Source organism: Pristiophorus japonicus, chromosome 12 (assembly GCF_044704955.1).
Source record: "Pristiophorus japonicus isolate sPriJap1 chromosome 12, sPriJap1.hap1, whole genome shotgun sequence".
Lineage (NCBI taxonomy): Eukaryota > Metazoa > Chordata > Chondrichthyes > Pristiophoridae > Pristiophorus > Pristiophorus japonicus.
The window spans coordinates 56563176-56586858 of NC_091988.1; the positions used below are offsets into that span (position 1 = coordinate 56563176).

At 46.4% G+C, this 23683-nt stretch overlaps 1 protein-coding gene across 1 annotated transcript in view; it reads left to right on the top strand.

The window, feature by feature from the left end:
• slc26a6 (solute carrier family 26 member 6) overlaps positions 1-23683 on the top strand; it is a 154136-nt gene that overhangs the window by 115300 nt on the left and 15153 nt on the right. The window contains exons 11-18 of the mRNA XM_070894916.1: positions 1242-1319; positions 3161-3256; positions 6437-6543; positions 8143-8212; positions 10296-10388; positions 12746-12862; positions 15285-15297; positions 21632-21852. Of these exons, the coding sequence (XP_070751017.1) occupies positions 1242-1319; positions 3161-3256; positions 6437-6543; positions 8143-8212; positions 10296-10388; positions 12746-12862; positions 15285-15297; positions 21632-21852 (795 nt within the window). The remainder of the gene's footprint in view (positions 1-1241; positions 1320-3160; positions 3257-6436; positions 6544-8142; positions 8213-10295; positions 10389-12745; positions 12863-15284; positions 15298-21631; positions 21853-23683) is intronic.

A 23683-nucleotide genomic window follows, 5' to 3' on the forward strand; every position in this document is an offset into this window, starting at 1 on the left:
ACAATGTACATCAATGATTTAGATGAAGGAATTGAATGTAATATCTCCAAGTTTGCAGATGACACTAAACTGGGTGGCGGTGTGAGCTGTGAGGAGGATGCTAAGAGACTGCAGGGTGACTTGGATATGTTAGGTGACTGGGCAAATGCATGGCAGATGCAGTATAATGTGGATAAATGTGAGGTTATCCACTTTAGTGGCAAAAACAGGAAGACAGAATATTATCTGAATGGTGACAGATTAGGAAAAGGGGAGGTGCAACGAGACCGGGGTGTCATGGTACATCAGTCATTGAAGGTTGGCATGCAGGTACAGCAGGCGGTGAAGAAGGCAAATGGCATGTTGACCTTCATAGCTAGAGGATTTGAGTATAGGAGCAGGGAAGTCTTACTGCAGTTGTACAGAGCCTTGATGAGATCACACCTTTTGAGTATTGTGTTCAGTTTTGGTCCCCTAATCTGAGGAAGGATGTTCTTGCTATTGAGGGAGTACAGCGAAGGTTCACCAGATTGATTCCCGGGATGGCAGGACTGACATATGAGGAGAGACTGGATCAACTGGGCTTGTATCCACAGGAGTTTCGAAGAATGAGAGGAGATCTCATAGAAACATATAAAATTCTGACGGGATTGGACAGGTTAGAGACAGGAAGAATGTTCCCATTGCTGGGGAGTTCCAGAACCATGGGTCACAGTCTAAGAATAAGGGGTAAGCCATTTAGGACCGAGATGAGGAGAAACTTCTTCACTCAGAGAGTGATTAACCTGTGGAATTCTCTACCGCAGAAAGTTGTTGAGGCCAATTCGTTAGATATATTGAAAAGGGAGTTAGATATGGCCCTTACGGCCAAAGCGATGAAGGGGTATGGAGAAAAAGCAGGAAAGGGGTACTGAGGTTGAATGATCGGCCATGGTCTTATTGAATGGTGGTGCAGGCTCGAATGGCCGAATGGCCTACTCCTGCACCTAATTTCTATGTTTCTATGTTAATCAGCCTGCGAATCCTTCCACTACTTCACATGGTTCCATCTTCATCTATTTCTCATATTAATAGCTTGATATCAAATTCTGGTTTATACTAATTTCTGGTGTCCATGTTGCTGCTATTTTTAATGAAATATCACATTCTCACACAGGCCAATAATATTTACAACGGTTAAGCCATAATCTAATCATTTTCTGATATCAGTCAGTGAAGGAAATGTGTGTCTCTTTGGCTGACCCTGAATATGTTTGTTACAGCTGGCTGCGGCAGTGTCTTGTGTTGTTATGTTGGTGATTATTCTGGAGGTTGGAGCGCTCTTCAGCCAACTACCCAAGGTATGTCACTTCCTCCAATTACATCAGTAGCTTAGCTATGTCCAAGAAAGTGCTAGCTGTTATATTGGAAGACAGAATTTAATAAATGTATCAGATATTGTTGCGTTTATTACCATTGTGGTTAACGAATCATCAGTCTTGGGTGAGACACATTCACATGCACGCACAGGCCATGTCTGTTGGTAGATACTTTTACCTAACCACTTCAGAGGAGACTCAATCAAAATGGATGGATCTGATCTGTGTTCCTCTTTGCTACGCTGAAGACAGCTAAAATCTCCACAAGTTGAGGTGTGCAAAATATTGAGGGACCTGGATATAGTGGCTAGCAAGGGCCTACTTCCATTGGTGGAGGGGTCTATTACAAGGAGGCATAGTTTTAAGGTGGTTGGTGGAAGGTGCAGAGGGGATATGAGGGGGGGGCTTCTTTACGCAGAGGGTTGTGGGGATCTGGAACTCACTGCCTCGAAGAGTTGTGGATGCAGAAACCCTCACCACATTTAAAAGATGGTTGGATGGACACTTAAAGTGCCATAACCTGAAGGGTTACGGAACTAGAGCTGGTAATTGGGATTAGACTGGATAACCTCTTGTAAGGAATCGAATCCGGCCAGGGTGATCGCCTGGATGGGTCGGAGAGGAATTTTCCCAGATTTTTTCCCCTAAATTGGCCTGGGTTTTTATCTGGTTTTTGCCTCTCTCAAGAGATCACATGGCTCCAGTTGGGGTGGAGTGTAGAATGTTTTAGTGTAAGGGGTGACTCAGTTGTGAGGAGCAGACTGTTTGGGCTGGGTGCTCTTTACCTTTCCGCCATTGTTCACTTTTCATAGGTTTATATGTAACCTTCAGGGCTGTTGACCGAGGGCTGTGCGGCTCTTTGTCAGCCGGTATGGACATGATGGGCCAAAATGGCCTCCTTTTGCAATATAGGTTTCTATGTTTCTAAGTTCTCCAGGATGGTATTCCAGGGGAGAAGCAAGAGAGAGTGATGGATGGAACTGTAACTTTTGTATGGAATGTATCCGTATCACAGAATCACTGTAGCTGCACGAAGTTGGGGAAACCCATTTGGCGTGATTGCCCTCTCACTTGTACACAGAGATTCTATTGCTAGGTGGCACCGTGGCGGGATGTATTGGAATACCAATACATGGTGGCCAACAAGGTTATATGTCTCCTTCCCACTCCTCATTTTATTGCGTGCCCAGTCTCGTGCACTAGCTGGAGGCTGGAGGGTAGAACTTCTGATGGACGAAGTTCACACACAGAAATGTAACGTGCTCATGCTATATTCCAGTGAATGCTATTCTTTACACCTGTGCTAGCCCATTTAAAATATATGGGCACAAAGTGCATTAAGCATTCAAAGGTGAACTTCAGAACTTTGTCCCCCAAGTGTCTCCTCATACAGGTGGAAAGCAAAATCAGTGGAAGACGCATTCGGACTCTCCCAGAGTTCCTTGCAGCTGGTGCGGATCGGCAGTGACGGACAACTGCAAGCAGCCCGCCCACTCAGTCATAGGAGATGCTCAGAGAGACAAAGAGGAGAAAATAGCGAGATCAGTGAGCTCAGAAATAATTAGATTGTATTGATTTATATTTAACTCCCTGACTTCACTTGCTCTCATTCTCATTGTTTTACTTTCGAAGTGACTGAGGATGGACTTCACTTGAAGATACCCTGTAATCATAAGATTTAGTTTCTAAAATCTCCACAAGGTTTGCGATTTGGGAAATTGAAGTAATAATATTTAGTCAATATTTATAGATAGTTGGATGGATAGATAGAAATTGAACACGAGGGTTGTGCTAAGTTTAATGTCTGTGTTTTCCTCATGCAGGCAGTTTTATCAGCGATTGTCATCATCAATCTCAAAGGGATGTTTGGACAGTTCACCGATATTTGCCATTTCTGGAAAACAAACAAAATTGATCTGGTAAGAATCCAGATAACTGCTAAATGGTATACCTATTTACACTGAGAGCAAATATGTTGACTGGATATCCATGTCACTGAAAACTTTGCAGTATGTAAAATTTCCTGATGTTAGTGCCACTCTAACGCAGGTATTTTGCAGCGAGTGTCTCACCTCCTGACTCCCCAAAGCCTTTCCACTATCTACAAGGCACAAGTCAGGAGTGTGATGGAATACTCTCCACTTGCCTGGATGAATGCAGCTCCCGCAACAATCAAGAAGCTCGACACCATCCAGGACAAAGCAGCCCGCTTGATTGGCACCCCATCCACCACCTTCAACATTCACTCCCTCCACCACTGGCGCACTGTGGCTGCAATGTGTACCATCGAAACGATACAATGCAGCAACTCGCCAAAGCTTCTTCGGCAGCACCTCCCAAATCCATGACCTCTACCACCTAGAAGGACAAGGGCAGCAGGCGCATGGGAGCACCATCACCGGCAAATTCCCCTCCCAAGTTGCACACCATCCTGACTTGGAAATATATCGTCGTTCCTTCATTGTCACTGGGTCAAAATCCTGGAACCCCTCCCCAACAGCACTATGGGAGTACCTTCACCACACGGACTGCAGCGGTTGAAGAAGACGGCTCACCACCACCTTCTCAAGGGTAGTTAGGAATGGACAATAAATGCCGGCCTTGCCAGCGACGCCCACATCCCTGAACAATTTTTTTTTAAAGTAAAGTTTCCCATCTACTTCAACAATGTCCTTTCATGCTGAGGAATTGTGGGGTCCATAAATCAATTGTGTGTGCGGGGAGGCGGTGGGGTGGATGGGGAGATGAGGGTGACTTCCTAAACTGGGAGTTCCAACTCGGAAACCCTCTGCTGGGATACAGCAGAACATTGCGGGCAGGTATGCCCAGGCGCACCTGGCTAAAAGGGGCAGGTGAGGCCTACCTGGCGGGTCCAGGCCAGACCAGAGACTGGTCCTGGAAGCCAAAAAAATGCAGTGTTCAGTAATTTTATTTTAATTTCTTTTTTAAGTGAATCTTGTGCTAGCCAGCTTCCTGACTAGTTTCCAGGGTCTTCATGACTGGGTGGGGGAGGACCACAGACGTGTCCCCAAAACTACAAAAGGCCTGTTTGAGCAGGCCCCTCTCTCTCACCCTGTGAACTTTGGCAGGGGCAGCGGTGGAGGTCCATGCATCCTGGCAGGTACACGTCCCTCGAGACCATAGTTTCTAGAAATAATTGAATTGATAGAATCTGCATCATGGTATGGTTCTATGTTTCTATGTTTGTCATGTTGGATCTAGAAAGAGAGAAGTAGAATAGAAAATAGGTGCAGGAGTAGGCCATTCGGCCCTTCGAGCCTGCACCGCCATTCAGTGAGTTCATGGCTGAACATGCAACTTCAGTACCCCATTCCTGCTTTCTCGCCATACCCCTTGATCCCCCTAGTAGTAAGGACTATGCTTAGATTATCTCCGTGCTTTACACACTCGGTAGTTTACACATGAAATGGTGTAGCACTGAGTCATAAGGACCAAGAATATTCCACATTTCATCCCTCATCTATGCTGAGTTAGCCAAATTCCACCGATTGTGGCAATGTGACACTACAATTGGCTTTCAGGTTAAAGAGGGAGGAGAAAAAAGATCAGCTAGGACTGCTACTCCTGATCACTAACGGTCGTCTCTGCAGCAAGTTCATGTGCGTAAATGCTGGCTGAGAACAGCATAGGGATCCCCCAAGGTCAAACAGCTTCCTGACACTCACTGTTCAGGATCACACATGAATAACAATTACCTGGGCAAGGGACCAGACAGCTCCTACCACCCAGGGAACCATGTTCAGACATGACTCACCACTTTCAGGAAAAGAGGGACGAAGGGAAACAAAGAAAAAATGGGAAAGAACAATAATAAGGCGGAGCGGCCAAAAATATACGTGAGGCACATTCTGGCATGAGTGCTGGGATGTGCCCACTTGAGAGTTTTGTCACGGACCCCGCCAAAGTTCACGAGGTTAGGGAGAGATCATTTTAATACCCAATCAGTGGTGAGTGCTCGAGCCATGAGGGCATCCACCTTGCTGCAGATAGGGTTGCCAACCCTGGCCTCCTGCTTCCAGCTGCCCTGTTCCCACACTCTCGCCGATGATTGTCCGACATATTCACACCCTCGTGGTGCACTGCCTTCCTCCACCAATCAGAAAGTGATTACTTGATTGGATGATTCTTGATTGTCTGTCAAACAGCCTTTGCCAGTGCGCGCCGGCCCGGGGCGCTAATCGCGGGGCGCGGCACTGCCGGGACAGCATGCTCCAAACCTCCAGGGCAATTTACCTGGAGGCACGCCTCCCTTCCCAGGGCAAAAACGCCATTGCGCACATTAGCGCCACCTAAAGACACTAACGGGGCTATAAGAAGGGGCAATTTCACCCCCCCCCCCCTCCCACGCCCCCAATAGTTTTCTAACCAGTGGACAAGAGAGTTCAAAGAATTTTTTTTTAGAAACGCAATTTTTGATTGCTGCAATGATTTTTCTCTTGGGTCACTTGTAACAGTGTTCTGGAGATTAGGCCGTGGTTAGTGAAGACTCCAGGGTAATCTAGGGGTTTGGCAACATTCGTCCCAGAGGCTCCATACAACAGCTCTTCTGGGGAAGAATCAGGCCCCTTCTCCCCATCCCAAGAAAGAAGTGAGTGACTTTTTGACACCCACTTTGTAATGTCACAAAAAAATTACCCTATCTTCAGTCAGGGCCTGGTTGCCCAAGTTTGCTGCACAGCCTCCAATGGAGGCCTGATGTCTGCTATTGACTGAGCACCGGTCATCGAAGAGGCCCGGGATGTCGGCACTGAAAGTACCCATCCTGGCCAAGCCACTTCCTACGCCGTTAACTGTGTTTGGGGAAGGTGGAAGCTCTACCCCCACAAATCCGAGCGGGAATTCCCATGCAAGGCTGTAACCCAACATATCCGGGTGCCGACCCAATTTCCAGCCCTTTTGGCATATTCCTATTGAAGATATGGCAGGAATGTGCCCATAGATTTTTGAGCCCAAAGTATGTAACAAGCTGGCTGCTTGTCCCTTTTCGGTACCTACCCTTGCAATATTTGAGTTTTCTACTCCCTACATCGAACTTGTGAAATCTTCCTAATACTTCCCCTATCGCATTGCTGTTGTAGATTGTTTGGATCGTCACTCTGATTTTCACAGTACTATTAGGTATGGATCTTGGACTAGTTGCCTCCATAGCGTTTGCATTGCTTACTGTGATCTTCCAGACACAACTGTGAGTAGTAACTTGAGCCATAAATATGTGCTCCACTGACTTTTCTGTTGCATTATTTGTCCTTTCCCGTCCTCTGTACTTATATTTTGTCCAGAACAGCTTTTATTAGGATGCAATAAAATGTAAGTGAAAGTTAAAACCATGCTACGGACAATAGCGAATACTTCCATTTATTTCCGGCCATGTAAGTCCTCTTGCGGTCAGAAATATTTCCATCAGAAGATTGAGTTATTTAATTTTTGTACCTTCACAATCTTCTGTGGCTCAGTGGGTAGCACTCTCGCCACTGAGTCAGGAGGTTTTGGGTTTGAGTCCCACTCCAGAGACTGGAGCACAAAAATCTAGGCTGACACTCCAGTGCAGTGCTGAGGGAGTGCTGCACTGTCGGAGGTGCCGTCTTTCAGATGAGGCGTTAACCCGAGGTCCTGTCTTCCCTCTCAGGTGAACATGAAAGATCCCATGGCATTTTTTCAAAGAAGAGCAGGGGAGTTATCCCCAGTGTCCTGACCAATTTTTATCCCTCACTCAACGTAGTCATTATCGCATTGCTGTTTATGGGACCTTGCTGAGTGCAAATTTGGCTGCTGTTTCCTACATTATAACAGTGACTACACTTCAAAAAGTACTTCCTTGGCTGTAAAGTGCTTTGGTACATCCGGTGTTTGTGAAAGGGGCTATATAAATGCAAGTCTTCCCTTTTTGTCCCTTGGAGAATAGCGGAAGGATTTGCAGGTTGACTATCAATCTGACAGGCCACAAAGAGAACACTCCTTCCATGGTTGTAATGGACATTATACCAGCCGATAGGGTGATTTGTCCGACATGGCGGGAGCTTTTTGTGGGCTCCCACAACCAATATGATGCACGTATCCCAGTGAATGTCAACCCAGAATTCAGAGCCAGAGTTCCAGTCCTCACTCACCAGGAACTGTCTGGAGTGGGCTTTGAACCCTGCAGTTTCTGAACTCAGAAGTAGCAATGCTACCACTGAGCCAAAGGCTCGCTCCAAATTTTGGCACCTCTGATAGTGCCACACTCCCACAGCACTGCACTGAAGTGTCACCCTAAATGTTGTGCTCAAACATCTGGGGGGGGTTTGAACCCACAGCCTTCTGCCTCAAAGGCAAGAGAGCTACTATTGAGCCACGGCTGAGATTGCATCAGTAGATTATGCCGGCAACATAATAAATAAAATTGCATCTAATATTATAATACCAACATGAGACAGCATTAGTACTTCCTATAACTATTAGCATTATTTGTCATTCTAATAGACCTGGGCAGCTTATGGAGCTTTGTTGCTTCAAGTCCTTTGCTGCAATGTATGACAGCAATATGGCAATAGTCATGCCTGGAATCCTGCACCCATAATGTAAGATAATAAGAACATAAGAACATAAGTGTACTATCACAATTACAGATAACAAAACCAACTTGGATTGCACCGATACTTCCAGTAAGGGATCAGACAGTCACCCGATCAAATTTAGTCAACTAAAGCAGAAGGAATGTCTTGTCTATTCTGCTTGGTTATTTTAACATTTTTTCAAATTTGTATTCAATTTCTCTCAGATTTGAGTATCCTGTGTTTTTTTCCAGACCCAAATATTCTATTCTGGGACAGGTTCCGAAGACCGATATCTACAGAGACATCAAGCAGTTTGATGAGGTAGTGTGATCAGTATTCACAACAACAATCTGAATGTTCGCTTGAGAGAAGTATAATAAAAGGATAGGTGAGCAGGGTGACAGAGAATTGTGGAAATGCCCACAGACAGCATTTTAGCTATGAGGAAAGGTTGGATAGGCTGGGGTTGTTGAAGAGGCTGAGGAGAGTCCTTATTGAGGTGTATAAAATTATGAGGGGCCTAGATAGACTGGATAGGAAGGATCTATTTCCCTTAGCAGAGGGGTCAACAACCAGCAGGCATAGATTTGAAGTAATTGATAGTAGGTTTAGAGGGAATTTGAGGGGAAATTTCTTCACTCAGAGGGTGGTCGGGATCTGGAACACACTGCTTGAAAGGGTGATAGAGGTAGAAACCTTCACCACATTTAAAAGGTACTTGGATGTGCACTTAAAGTGCCATAACCTACAGGGCTACAGACCAAGAGCTGGAAAGTGGGATTAGGCTGGATAGCTCTTGGTCAGCTGGTGCAGACACAATGGGCTGAAATGGCCTCCTTCCATGCTGTAAATTTATATGATTCTATGAGCAGGCAATAGGAGTGAGGAACGTGTGGAAAGATCCCAAATGCAATGACAGTAACACGTTAAAAAATGTTTGTTGGTAAATCGGTGAATCTTTGGGGCTTGGGAGATGAGTGGGATTGTCAGCTAGAACAATTCCTTTCATCTATAAGAGTCAATTCAAGCATAGACATACAGAAAAAATGTTAGGTCTCACGAATAGATAGGATGGCCCTGAAAGAAACACAACCAAAGAGCAGAGAAGTTTAAGGGGAGATTTGATAGAGATGCTCAAAATTATGAGGGGTTTTACTAGAGTAGATTGGAAGAAACTGTTTCCACTGGCAGAAGGTTGGTAACCAAAGGACACAGATTTAAGATAATTGGCAAAAAAATCCAGGGGGAGATGAGGAGAATTTTTTTAATGCAGTAAGTTGCTTTGATCTGGAATGTATAACTTGAAAGGGTGGTGGAAGCAGATTTAATAGTAACTTTCAAAAGGGAATTGGCTATATACTTGAAAAGGAGGAATTTGTAGGACAATGGGGAAAGAGCAGGGGAGTATGACTAATTGGATAGCATTTTCAAAGAGTCGGCACAGGCCGATGAGCCAAATGGCCTCCTTTTAAGGTGTATGATTCTATGATTCTAACAGTATTAGTACAGTTCGTGGCAAAAGCTATTTCACAATCTCACTCCAAGAGGCAATAAGGACAGCTGCTCTTTGTGCTTCTTTGAAGCTGGTTCTGAGGTAACATTGGCAAAAAGTATATTTTGCAAAGTGGGAAAATTCAATTCGCTAGATCTGTACATTGTAACTTAGGAGGTCATATCTATTTGAAAAAATTAGTGATATACCCCTGTCTAAAAAGAGGGATTTTAACTCACCCTGGCTGGCGGGAACTAGGAGTTAAAATGGCTGTGCAAAGACTTACCACCCTGTCCCCAATCAGGCCATCTTAAATGAGTCCTTCTTTTAGGCAGCCATGGCGACTGCCTGACTCAGGCTGGAGCCTCATTAATACATGGAAATCGGGGTCCCATGATGATATTAGGATCTCCATGGCATTTTAACAGCCTACTGAGTGGGCCACCCACCGCAGGCACCCTGCTCAATAAAAGTTGGCGGGGAAGTTAAGGAGGCCCTCTAAGTCAAAAAATGTCCTCAGTGGGGCCAGGAGGAGCAGGGACGCTCTTCCTGACTTCACAAAGAAAGTCGAGGTCTATGCTGCCCCGAGCTCCCCCCCCCCCCACCCCGTAGAACTTCCCATCTTTGTGATGGTCCCGATCTTGCTCCTGCTCCATTACATACCTTGTTGCCAGCGGGTGGCCTCTGGGCCCTATGATTTTGACCTGCCTGAAGTCAGGCAATAGACTCTTTCTGCCCATTTCAGAAGGGCAGCTGGCAGTCTGATGCAAATGAAGCCCAGGAGTTAAAACAACCCTGGCTTCAAACTGATGACATCGGAAGGATTCAACAGTCACCCAGCACACCCAAAGCCTAATCCCAATTAAAATCCCTGCCCCAAATGTCTGTAACCTGATTTGGATTTCTTTTCAGGCAAAAGAAATTCCAGGGATCAAAATCTTCCAGTCATCTGCGACCATGTACTTTGCCAACGCTGAGTTGTATGAAGAAGCACTGAAGCAGATGGTAAGAAAATGGATTCAAAGCTCCACTATTTTTAATGTTTCATTCATGAGGAGAAGGGAAACTTCTGACCATCAGCAAAGCAAGGACACATCTCTGCTTCCACTGTGGTGCGGTCTCCAGACAGACACTCTCTCCAGAGTGGATCAAACTGAAATCACCCAACCTTCGAAGTGACATTGGTTCATTATAGTGCTTTCAGATAAGTGTGCAAGAACGATTCTTCAGGTTGTGATATATTCACAGAGCACAAGCACACACAGCTCCTAACATGGAGGCAGCTCTCTCGGAAGTCTCCGGAAACTGCCTAGTTCTGTTTAATGATTAACTATGCACTTGCAGTACACAATACGTCCACATCCACAGTGTGGAGCTACAAACATTACAAGCTTACAGACATTACACTGGTTTTATGTTCGGAAGGGAGACTTGCAGAACTGAACCTGTTTTTATTGGAGGGAAAGAAGATTTGGGATGAGATGTGAGACGTGTTTTAAATGCTGAGAAGAATGGACAACGTAGATGCATGCAAGATATTTAACTTGGATTGGGAGTGCAGAACTGGAGGATATAAATTGGAAGAAAATTTACAAGGTGCAGGCAGGACTTGAGATTCGAAAGAATTTTTGCCCAATAGAATACACACCATCCCTTTACTGAGAAAATTAGTTAATCTATTCTCCTCTCGGTGCAGTTCATTATTTAGTTTAGTTAGTAACAACATACCAAAGACTGCAGAGCTTCAGAATGCGCAGTGTGTACTCATCAATTGTCTTGTTCACGGTCAATCATACAAACATTTCCAGTTCAAAAGAAAGAAAGACTTGCATTTATATAGCGCCTTTCATGACCACCAGATTTCTCAAAGCGCTTTACAGCCAATGAAGTACTTTTGAAGTGTCACCATCATCATAGGTAGTCCCTCGGAATCGAGGAAGACTTGCTGCCACTCTTAGGTGGCTGAACAATCCAATACGAGAGCCACAGACTCTGTCACAGGTGGGGCAGATAGTTGTTGAGGGTGAGGGAGGGTGGGACAGATTTGCCGCACGCTCTTTCCGCTGCCTGCACTTGATTTCTGCACGCTCTCAGTGGGAAACGTGGCAACCAATTTGCACACAGCAAACTCCCACAAACAGCAATGTGATAATGACCAGATAATCTGTTTTTTTGTTACGTTGGCCAGGACACCGGGGATAACTCCCCTGATGAAGAAACAATCAGGAGAATTAATTACGGGTACAGAGTCACACCAATATTGGCACGCATTCATAATGCTGGCCTTGAGAAAACCGCAATGAAATGCGCTAGAGTGACGCAGTTTAATTCCATATTAGATAATCCCATCCCCCTGTGGAAACCATTCTGCCTCTGCTCAATACTTTACTAATCTGTGGGTAGCACAGATATGCTGTGCTACTTCTAAGCCCTAGTTTCCTCATTTCTGAAGCAGTGCATGGAATATAGTTTGAAACCAATAAATTTTGAGCATCAGAATCTGATTCCAACCAGCTTGGTTTTTCCAGTGTACAGTGCTATAATCTGCTTTTTCGCTTCATCCAGATAAAATTTAGTAAAGATTGCACATTGGACATTCTTGGTTAATGTTTTATTTCAGCTACTTGTGGTGACTCCCATACATTCTGCATGTATTAAGCCCTGATTTAAGATCATGGCTGCATTGGGAGCTGATTCCAGGTGTTTAAAATCACATAGGGGGTCTGGAACTCACTGCCTGAAAGGGTGGTAGAAGCAGAAATCCTCATCACATTTAAAAAGTACTTGGTTGTGCACTTGAAGTGCTTTAACCTACAAGGCTACGGACTACGAGCTGGAAAGTGGGATTAGGCTGGATAGCTGTTTTTCGACTAGCGCAACGATGGGGCAAATGGCCTCCTTCTGTGCCATAAATTTCTATGATTCTATAATACATATCCATGTTCCTCCTGAGCATCAGCAAGGATCATGTGACAATTAGTACAACAAAGGGAACATCATCCCCTTCCAAATTCCCCTTCAAGTTGCCCACTATCCTGACTTGGACATGCATTGCCGTTCCTTCATCAATGTCATGGAATTCCCTACCTAACACCATTGTGGCAGCCGGATCTCCACATATGGGAGCACAATCTCCACATGGTTCAAGGAGAAGGACCTCCAGCACCTCCTGGTGGGCAATGAATGCAGCCTTAACAGTGTCGCCCACATCCTGAGATCAAAAAGGACCTGTGCACCATGTTGACAATTTTCTCTGAAAATATCACACTTACTGGCTTTAACAAATCCTCATCTCTGTCAAGACCCAGCATCAATAATGTTGCACTGGCTTAATAACCCTTTTTACTGTGATTTGCCTGCAGTCTGGAATTAATGTCTCTGGCTTAATTTCGAAAAAGAAGAAAAGGATCACGAAACTCAAGCAGAAGCTGAAAAAACAGGAGAAGCGGGACAAGAAAAAAGCCAAGAAAGCGCAAAAGGTAGAAATGTCCCACTCAGCTGAGACAAACAAATGGTTCTCTGATTTCCTCACAGCTGCTTCTCCATTTTTTCAAATACTGTTTTATTATCTTCTTTCTGGGCCTTTGTTCTGAAACACTCATGAAAACATCATCATCATCACAGGCAGTCCCTTGGAGTCGAGGATGACTTACTTCCAATCTAAAAGCGAGTTCTCAGGTGACTGAGAAGTTCAATGCGGGAATTACAGTCTCTGTCACAGGTGGGGCAGACAGTGGTTGAAGGAAAGGGTGGATGGGGAGTCTGGGCTGATGCACGCTCCTTCCGCTGTCTGCGCTTGGTTTCTACTTGTTCTCGGCGATGGGACTCGAGGTGCTCAGCGTCCTCCCGGATGCTCTTCCTCCACTTTGGGCGGTCGTGGGCCAGGGATTCCCAGGTGCTGGTGGGGATGTTGCACTTTATCAAGGGGGCTTTGAGGTTGTCCTTGAAGGGTGCCATGAGAAACATATCCGGTTTCATTGTCATGTTCTTCACTGGTAGCCAGGCCCTGGGAATGCTTTGTGACTGCCTCCACCCAAAATAGGTTTAGCACATACAGCATTCCTTGGTTAAGAACGTGCCCTGCTATAGATCTCTTCTTGTTCACTAAGCAGCTGCTAGATTCCTCATTGAATCTTGCAGCACAAGAGGAGGCCCTGCAGCCCACCGTGCCTGTGCCAGCTCTTTGCAAGGGCTATCCAATTAGTCCTACTCCTTCCCCCTACTGATCTAGAAAAGCTACCACCTTATCCCAAGGACTTTGTCTCTTTTACATAGTATACATGGCACAGAAACAGACCATTTGGTCCAACCAGTCCATGCCGGCGTTTATGCTCCACTCGAGCCCATTTAAAACTGAGATGAGGAGAAATTTCTTCTCTCAGAGGGTTGTAAATCTGTGGAATTCGCTGGCTCAGAGAGCTGTGGACATTGAATAAATTTAAGACAGAAATAGACAGAAATAGACAAGGGGATAAAGGGTTATGGAGAGCAGGCAGGGAAGTAGACCTGAGTCCATGATCGGATCAGCCATGATCGTATTAAATGGCGGAGCAGGCTCGAGGGGCCATATGGCCTACTTCTGCTCCTATTTCTTATGTTCTTATGAGCCTCCTCCCATCTTTCCTCTCTAAATCTATCAGCATAATCCTCTATTCCCCCTTCCTCATATGCTTGTCTAGCCTCCCCTTTAATGCATCTATACTATTCGCTCTTATCCTATGGGGATGTACCTGTGACAGACTTGAAGGAAAAACTTGTTTCCAGTTGTAAGACTCTCTAGATATTGCGGCCGATTTTGGTGAACTTACCGCCCACTGCTGCCTACTGCCGCCAACATTCCTCTGCTCGAACCGCCCAGTGCCACTTTCGCCAAGGCCTGGAGCAGGTGGGAGGGGGGAGCCGCCGGGAAGTGCCCGCCAATGTCAGCTGACAGCCGATGCGCGTAAGTAGACTCCCGCCCGCCGAGATACCAGATTGGTGCAGGCGGGAGTCGGCGGGAGCCGGCGGTGGACCGCTGTGTGGAGGCTGCTCTGTCCCGAATGGTGAGTGTCAAGATCCTTTAAAAAAGGTAAGTGGAATGTTTTTAAATTATTTCTTTACAGGTACTTACCTGGATGGGGTCCCCTGAAGGTCCTCAGACGTTTTTTTTTGGGTGATGATTTTTATTTTCAGGTCTTCGACCCTCCGTGGGCCCGACTCCATCCTCAGCAGCACTTGGGCAGCAAGCACCACTGCCGCCGAGAATGAGGCCTCCCGCCCGTTGCCACCCAGATTGGCAACGTACGTCGTTGATTTGCCACCTGCCGACCTTTGATGAAAACCCTGCCGAAAGCACCGTCCGGTACCTCGCCGGCCATTGGCGGCACTTTGGGCGGCACTTGGGTGGGTGGAGGCCTTGACCAAGTTCGGCCCCATTATTTTTTAAATGAATGTTTATAGCATGGCATTATTGCAGCAATTCTAAAAGTGCCTGCTTTGTCTGGTTTCTAGGAGGGCTGGCTGCGTAATTTTCTAGAGGGAAGGTGGGGAAAACACAAAGCTTCCATAAAGGAAGTGATTCATCCTGTTTGTGGGGATTGCTTAGCAACTGTGGGAAGAGACAAAATCCACCCAGGTAATAGAAATAATTAATATTAATCCTCAGTCACCTTCCTACACTTACAGCCTAATCCATTTAGTCCCACTCCCACGCTCTTGCTCCATATCCCTGCAACTTTTCCCCCTTCAAATATTTATCCAATTCCCCTTTGAAGGCTACTATTGAATCTATATCTACCACTCTATCAGGCAGTGCATTCCAAATCCTAACCACTCGTTGTGTAAAAAAGTCTTTCCTAATGTCGCCTCTGGTTCTTTTGCCAATTACCTTAAATCTGTGCCCTCTGGTTATCGACCCTTCAGCTGTCGGAGACAGGTTCTCTTCATTTACTCTATCTAAACCCTTTGTGGTTTTAAACAGCTCTAACAAATCTCCTCTTAGCCGCCTCTGCTCTAAGGAGAACAACCCCGGCTTCTCTAGTTTATCCACGTAACTGTAATCCCTCATCCTTGGAACCAAGGCTTTTTCGACAGCGCCTCCCAAACCCGCGAACTCTACCACCTGGAAGGACAAGGGCAGCAGACGCATGGGAACACCATCACCTGCAAGTTCTCCTCCAAGTTACACACTATTCTGACTTGGAAATATATAGGCATTCCTTCATCATCGCTAGGTTAAAATCCAGGAAATCCCTCCTTAAAAGCATTGCGGAGTACCTTTACCACACGGACTGCAGCGGTTCAAGGTGGCAGCTCATCACCACCTTCTCAGGGCAGTAAATGCCGGCCTCGCCAGAACCGCCCACATCCTAGGAACAAATGTTTTTTTTTTATGTTTTAGTAAATCTCATCAGTACCCTCTCCAAAGCCTTGAAATCCTTCCTAAAGTGTGGTACCCAGAATTGAACACAATACTCCAGCTGGGGCCGAACTAGTGTTTTTCATAGGTTTAGTACTCTATGCCTCTATTTTAAAGCCCAGGATCCCGTGTGCTTTATTAACTGCTTTGTTAACCTGCCCTGCCACCTTCAAAGATTTGAGCACAAGCGCCCCCAGGTCTCTTTGTTCTTGCATCCCGTTTAAAATTTAGCATGTATTGTCTCTCCTCATTCTACCTGCTTGGGACTTTTATTGTTTTGAAGCAAATATTTTAACTCAAGGTAAGTATTATGATCCAGCTAAATCTGCTGTGCTTGAACTTGCTTCTGTTTAATATTATTTAATGAACTTGATTCATAGTTCTCAGCTTGACTCGTATGGTTTGTCATTGTGGTGCTTTCCTGTGACATGCTATTCTCGTTAATCTGTGCATGAGGCCACCTTTCAGTGACAGCTGACCTATGGAACATTGGGTGTGTCATGTATCTCACACTACTGTACATAACTGTATCTTACCATGCTATACATGATTGTAACCAGATATTACCTGTAACCACAAGCTTACCTTACCACCAGGGGTGCACTTGCAGGAGACACTGGATATACCTGTTCCACACAGGTATATAAAGATAGGTCTCAGGCAAGTGTGCCATTCAAGAGCTGTGTAATAAAGATGCAGGTCCTGAGTGAACTTGACTTCAGCATGTGCCTCGTGTGAGTCTGTACTGCAGGGACAGGACTTTACAGTGGCGACGAGTTATGGGATTACAGAACCCACAGAATGGCGACCAACGGCTCAGATGAAAAATACAATGCTGGAGATAATTGGGAGGACTTTATAGAAAGACTCCAGCAAAGTTTTGTAACCAAAGACTGGTTAGGCGACGATAAGGCAGACAAGAGAAGAGCCCATCTCTTGACCAGCTGTGGCTCGAAAACATATGCCTGAATGAAGGACCTGCTGGCACCCGAGAAACCAGCAAGCAAGTCATTTGAAGAGTTGAGCACACTGGTAAGAGACCACCAGAAGCCAGCAAGCATCCTACACATGGCCAGACACAGGTTCTACAACTACAGATGCTGTGTGGGCCAAAGCATACCTGACTTTGTGGCGGAACTTCGGAGGATGGCTAGCTTATGTGAGTTCTCCGATGAACTAAGCAGATAAGTACTGAGAGACTTTTTTATTGAAGGAATAGGCCATGCAGGCATATTCCAAAAGCTCATAGAAACCAAGAACTTGACCCTAGAGGCAGCAGCACTGGTTGCACAGACATTCTTGGCAGGAGAAGAAGAAACGAGGTTGATCTATACTGCGGGTACAACAACTAACGAAACATCGGAACAAGGGGTTCACAGCGTGAAACAAGCTGCTACCCCCACACACAGACAAAGGCAGGAAAGCAGGCCCTCAACAGCAGGCAGTGGTGCCAGAAGCCATCAAGGGCCACATGAACGGCCGTTCACACCCCATCAACCCACAATGCAAGCAATCAACTACAAACTGAGAGAAGCTCAAGAGAGATCAGCCAATCGCAGCTCATCCTTTGGAAACAATGGAAGCGGTCTGTGCTGGAGATGTGGGGGAAGGCACTCATCAAGGGGCGGTGATTTCAGCATGCCGTTTTCAGAAACTGCAACTATACAGGATATCTGGCCCGCATGTGCAGAAAAACAGCAGCTCGGCTGGTATACGAATCGGAAGGGTCGGAAAGTGGACCAGAAGACGGTGGGGACAGTACCCGGGACACCGATGTACAGCTCAATGGCCACTGCTCTTACAACAAGACGCCTCCAATAATGATGAGGGTCCTACTCAACAGGATATCCGTCAACATGGAGCTGGATACGGGAGCGAGTCAATCTCTCGAGCGCTCAACAATTTGAACAGCTATGACCGCACAAAAGCGACAGACCAAAACTCACAAGGGTCGACACCAAACTAAGGACCTATACCAAAGAAATCGTCCCAGTCCTTGGCAGCGCCATGCTCTTAGTCACACACAAAGGGACAGTGAACCGACTTCCCCTCTGGATTTCCCCCGGAGATCTCCCAGCACTGCTGGGGAGAAGCTGGCTGGCAAAACTAAATTGGAAATGGGATGATGTTCATGCCATGTCGTCAGAGGAACGGACCTCCTGCTCAACAGTTCTAAGTCGATTTGAACATCTCTTTCAGCCAGGTGTGGGCACCTTCAAAGGGGCTAAAGTCAAAATCTACATCACACAGGATGCTAGACCGGTCCATCACAAGGCTAGAGCTGTGCCCTATGTGATGAGGGAAAAGATTGAACATGAACTGGACAGGCTTCTGCAGGAAGGCATTATCTCACCCGTGGAATTTAGCGACTGGGCGAGTCCCATTGTCCCAGCCATGAAGCCTGATGGATCCATACGAATCTGTGGGGATTACAAATTTACCATAAACAGAGTCTCCCTACAGGACCAATACCCACTGCCCAGAGCGGAAGACCTATTTGCCACATTGGCTGGAGGAAAACTTTTCTCAAAACTAGATCTCACATCTGCATATATGACGCAAGAACTGACCGAAAAGTCTAAGCTACTCACCACCATCAACCCACATCGAGGCCTTTTCATGTACAATCGATGCCCATTCGGCATCAGGCCGGCAGCTGCCATATTCCAGCGCAACATGGAGAGTCTGCTCAAGTCTATCCCGGGGACGGTTGTATTTCAAGACAACATACTTATCACGGGCAGGGACACCGACTCCTATCTCCGTAATTTGGAGGAAGTACTAAAGCGGTTGAATCGGGTCGGCCTAAGAGTTAAGAAATCCAAGTGCCTGTTTCTCGCGCCCAAGGTTGAATTTTTGGGCAGAAGGATTGCCGCAGATGGAATCCGCCCAACAGAATTCAAAACCGAAGCAATTCGCCTGGCACCCAGGCCCTGGAATGTCTCAGAACTGCGCGCCTTTCTCGGGCTACTCAGTTACTTTGGGAACTTTATGCAGAACTTAAGCACGCTGCTGGAGCCTCTCCACGTGCTACTCAGGAAGGGGTGCGATTGGTTTTGGGGGAACGCCCAGGAACGCGCCTTCAATAAGGCACGCAACCTTCTGTGTTCCAACAGTATTTTGGCTTTCTTTGATCCAGGTAAAAAGCTAGTTCTCACATGTGATGCATCAGCGTATGGGGTCGGGTGCGTTTTACAACATGTCAATGGTGCGGGTAAATTACAACCCATAGCTTATGCCTCCAGGTCACTTTCGGGAGCGGAGCGCGGGTACGGAATGGTGGAGAAGGAGGCGCTCGTGTGCGTGTACGGTGTCAAAAAGATGCCCCAATACCTTTTCGGGGCCAAGTTCGCTTTAGAAACCGACCACAAGCCCCTCATGTCCCTACTATCCGAGAGCAAGGCAATAACTGCCAACGCCTCGGCGAGCATTCAACGGTGGGCACTCATGCTGGCATCTTACGACTACACCATAAGGCACAGATCAGGCACAGACAACTGTGCCGACGCTCTTAGCAGGCTACCCCTGGTGACCATGGAAGGGTCTGATGAACAGGACTGTGAGATAGTCATGGCAATCAATGCCTTTGAGTCCACAGGTTCGCCCATGATGGCTCGCCAAATCAGAGCCTGGATGACCAGCGACCCCACGTTATCCTTAGTAAAAAGATGTGTCTTAACTGGCGACTGGGCAGAGGCTCGCGATGCCTGCCCTGCGGAGATCAAACCTTTCCATAGGCGCATGCATGAGCTGTCCCTACAAACAGACTGCCTCATGTGGGGCAGCCAAGTAGGTATGCCTCTGCGAGGCAGAGAGGCATTTGTCCGGGAGCTCCACCGCGAGCACCCGGGGATTGTTCTCATGAAGGCCATAGCCAGATCCCACGTCTGGTGGCCTGGCATTGATGCGGACTTGGAGCTCTGTGTCCGACGGTGCACCATTTGTGCCCAACTCAGTAATGCCACCAGGGAGGCCCCCCTGAGCCCCTGGCCCTGGCCCACCAAACCGTGGTCGCGGGTGCACGTAGACAATGCGGGCCCATTCATGGGCAAAATGTTCCTCGTAGTTGTAAATGCATTTTCAAAGTGGATCAAATGCACCATTTTAAACTCGAGCACCACCTCCACCACTATGGAGAGCCTTGAAACTATGTTTGCAATGCACGGAATTCCTGACATATTGGTCAGTGATAATGGTCCGTGCTTCACCAGTGCAGAATTCCAAGATTTCATAAGTGACCACGGCATAAACCATGTTAAGACGGCACCATTCAAGCCGGCCTCCAACGGCCAGGCGGAGAGAGCAATGCAAATCATCAAAATGCAAGGTCCCACGCTGCAGGGCTGCCTGTCGCGACTGCTGCTGGCATACAGATCTCGTTCGCACTCACTGACTGAGATCCCCCCCCGCGCAACTATTGATGAAGCGGACCTTAAAGTCAAGGCTCTCATTAATCCTCCCAGACATGCATGAAATCGTTGAGGCAAAGTGCCGTAAGCTAACCGAGTACCATGACCGAAATTCGAGGGGGTGGTGGAATGAGATAGAGGACAAAGTGTTTGTGCTAAACTATGGCAGGGATCCCAAATGGCTTGCAGGGACAGTAACAGGCAAGGAAGGAAACAGGCTACTGGTGGTACAAATGGACAATGGCCAAACCTGCCGGAGGCATGTAGACCAAGTCAAAAGTAGATTCACCAACAACACTGCTGAACCAGAGACAGACTACAATGTGGAACTCACACCACACCTGGTGGACAGACAGGTGGAACAACCTGAGGAAAGGGCAATCCCAACAGACAGCCCAGGCGAGACACCAACAATCATACTGAATGAAACAGACAGTCCAGGCGAGATACCAGCAATCACACCGAAAGAAAAACAGGCACCAGGGCAAACAACTGAACCACAACTAAGACGCACCATGCGAGAGCGTAGACCACCTGAGAGATGGAACCTATAAAGACAATAAGACCTTGGGGGAGGGTGATGTCATGTATCTCACACTACTGTACATAACTGTATCTTACCATGCTATACATGACTGTAACCAGATATGACCTGTAACCACAAGCTTACCTTACCACCAGGGGTGCACTTGCAGGAGACACTGGATATACCTGTTCCACACAGGTATATAAAGGCAGGTCTCAGTCAAGTGTGCCATTCGAGAGCTGTGTAATAAAGGTGCAAGTCCTGAGTGACCTTGACTTCAGCATGTGCCTCGTGTGAGTCTGTACTGCAGGGACAGGACTTTACAGGGTGGAAGATTGGAAAAAAATAGTTGGGGATTGCCCAAATCATAACAGTAGCTCTCTTCTATTCAATATTTGCCTAGATTGATCCAGCTATGAGACTGGTGACCATACAAGGAAGAATCACAAGTGCAAATCCACATCCGACTGCTCTCTTACAGCATTGGCATAATGGTGCTCCACATAACAAGACCGCCTGTCTTCAAATGTTATATGTAGCAATGTTCTAATAGTAACTGCTATCTCACCTAATATTTTCAGTACAATAGGGAATACAATGAGGTGACTTGTTGACATTAATAATACTTTGATGAAACTATTGAATTAAGCCAGATTATATTGTTTTTTTTTTAAGTTTTGAACGATTAAAGGCATATGTGCTAATCACTAGGCAGAAAAGGTCTGCGGTTTTCCTGCATATGGACCCAATGAAATGGGTGACATGGATATGCCGAAGCTCCTTTACTCCCTCCTATCTCCTTACGTTGTTACGACTGTGGAATATTCAATGTACTATAAGACGTTGCATGTTATAAGTGTTTTTTTTTAAATACAAAAAAATTAATCTCTCTAGAAACCAAAAGACTTTGAATCAGGAACAGATGGCCCAGCCACCATCATCGAGAATGTTGGTAATGACAACTCTATCAGCATAGAAATGGATTCGGGCCTCGACTCAACGCCTAAAGTCAGCAAGAAGCCAGAGGAGCAGAGTCTAGAGGCTCTTGGGCTTCAAAAACCAGATGTTCATTCCCTTATACTCGACTTTAGTCCTGTCAACTTTGTGGACAGCGTTTGCATAAAGATTTTGAGAAACGTAAGACAAGCCTTGACTTAATTCTACTTTGATTTTTATTATTATCTTTGTGCTCATCAAAATAAGAGGTGTTGGAACAAGGAATGATATGTGCTTCCCCTTCTGTCACCCAATTTCTACATCAAGCACTCACGTCAATTATAAAGATAAATATAGACTGGATTTTCTACCCTACACGATAGCTCCCTTTCTTTTGCCTCAATACTGTGCTTTAACCCCGTCTCATTACAGCACACCCTACTGCACCACTGTGACACTTAGGCCTAGAAATTAGCACCTTCTATTATCGCCTCCGGGAGGGGCGATAACGAGGTACTAACCACTTACCAACCGGGCGCAGCGAGATTAACAACTCCCGCTAACTTACCTGAGAGGTTTGTGGCAGCGGTAGAACATCGCGCCTCAATCTCCTTCGCCCGGAGATCGTATCGACATCGCCATGCACATCACCCCGGTAGCGCCCGGGACCCGAACTTCAGTTCCGCCCCCTGCAGCATCGCTGAGCGAAAACACCAGCAGCTGTAGGAGGGATTGATCGGGAGGCCGGGCGCTTCGAGGACGAAATTTAAAGGGGAGGTGGCCGAGGTAAGTGGAAACATTTTTGAACTGTTGTTTTTCAAATTTTTTGGAATCCTCTTTGGCTGCGATCCATCAGCCCGACGCTCTTCTGCAGTGCATGGGGCTGATCAAGCCGGATTGCGGCTGCCATTGGGGACCAGCTCACTGGTCCTAATACAGAGCCTGCAGCAATGGAACTTCCCTTTAAGGGAGGGAAAGAGCCTCTGAACGCGGCAGTGTTGCACGGCCCATTGTGAAGCGCTGCACACCTACCGTCCCGCCTGATTTAGCGCTCCACATCCTTCCTGAAGCGCAAACACTGAATTTTTTTAACGTTGAAAAGCATTAGCGCTTGCCGCTAATTTTTTCAACTTTTAAAAGTTAGCGCTCATGAATTTCTCCCCCTATATTTCTTGCATCGACCACTTTTGACACATTAAGGCCAGTTATGGTACTATGAAACTGAACGCATTAGAAATCGGATTAAGGTGGCACAAGCTCAGTTCACTCATGGTCCTTACAGCTGCCAGACAGAGGAAACATCCATGTCATCAGTCTGGGCTAGATTGAAACCCAGGTTACTAAGGTGAAAGGGCCAGCAATCTAATCACAATACCATCCATTTCCCATCAGAGTTTAAATCATGTTGAAAGGCAGACTCATCAAAGGTGTGGCACTCTGATAAGCTGTGCTATTGAGTGGTAGGGTGCTGGCACACTGCCTGGTACCCAGAGGACACCACGTCTTTTTCACAGGTAGACTGGTAGATCCTTCACAGGGAAACATTAACCTCCCATGCTGTTGATCCAGGTTCAAATCACAGCTTTGACCGACTCTCCTCCGCATTCATTCCATGCTTCTTTGTCAGATCAGTTGATGGGCCACCTTGGGGTTTTCTGGTGAACTGCATGAAGTGGTGGACACGAGCCCTTGCCGTTCACATCTGGGTTTCTCTCCAACATCCAACAATAATAATCTGACAACAATAATCAGAGGCATCACAGCACAAGCGAGTTTCTGAGATTGCTCCAACCTCTGATCTTTGAAACACGTTAAAATCGAATAAATTAATTCCTCCATCTCCAAGAAAAATTAAAGTTGGACCAAGTCAAAATGTAGAATCGACTGCCACGTGAACAATTTTAATTTTTTTCTTGAATTTTGAGGAAGACCAACTTCATAAAATGAAATGTTTCTCAGGTAGAGTGGTACAGCTCCCTGGAACAACAAAGTGCTCAGGACGTGGGTTCAAATCATGTCGTGATTGCTTAGC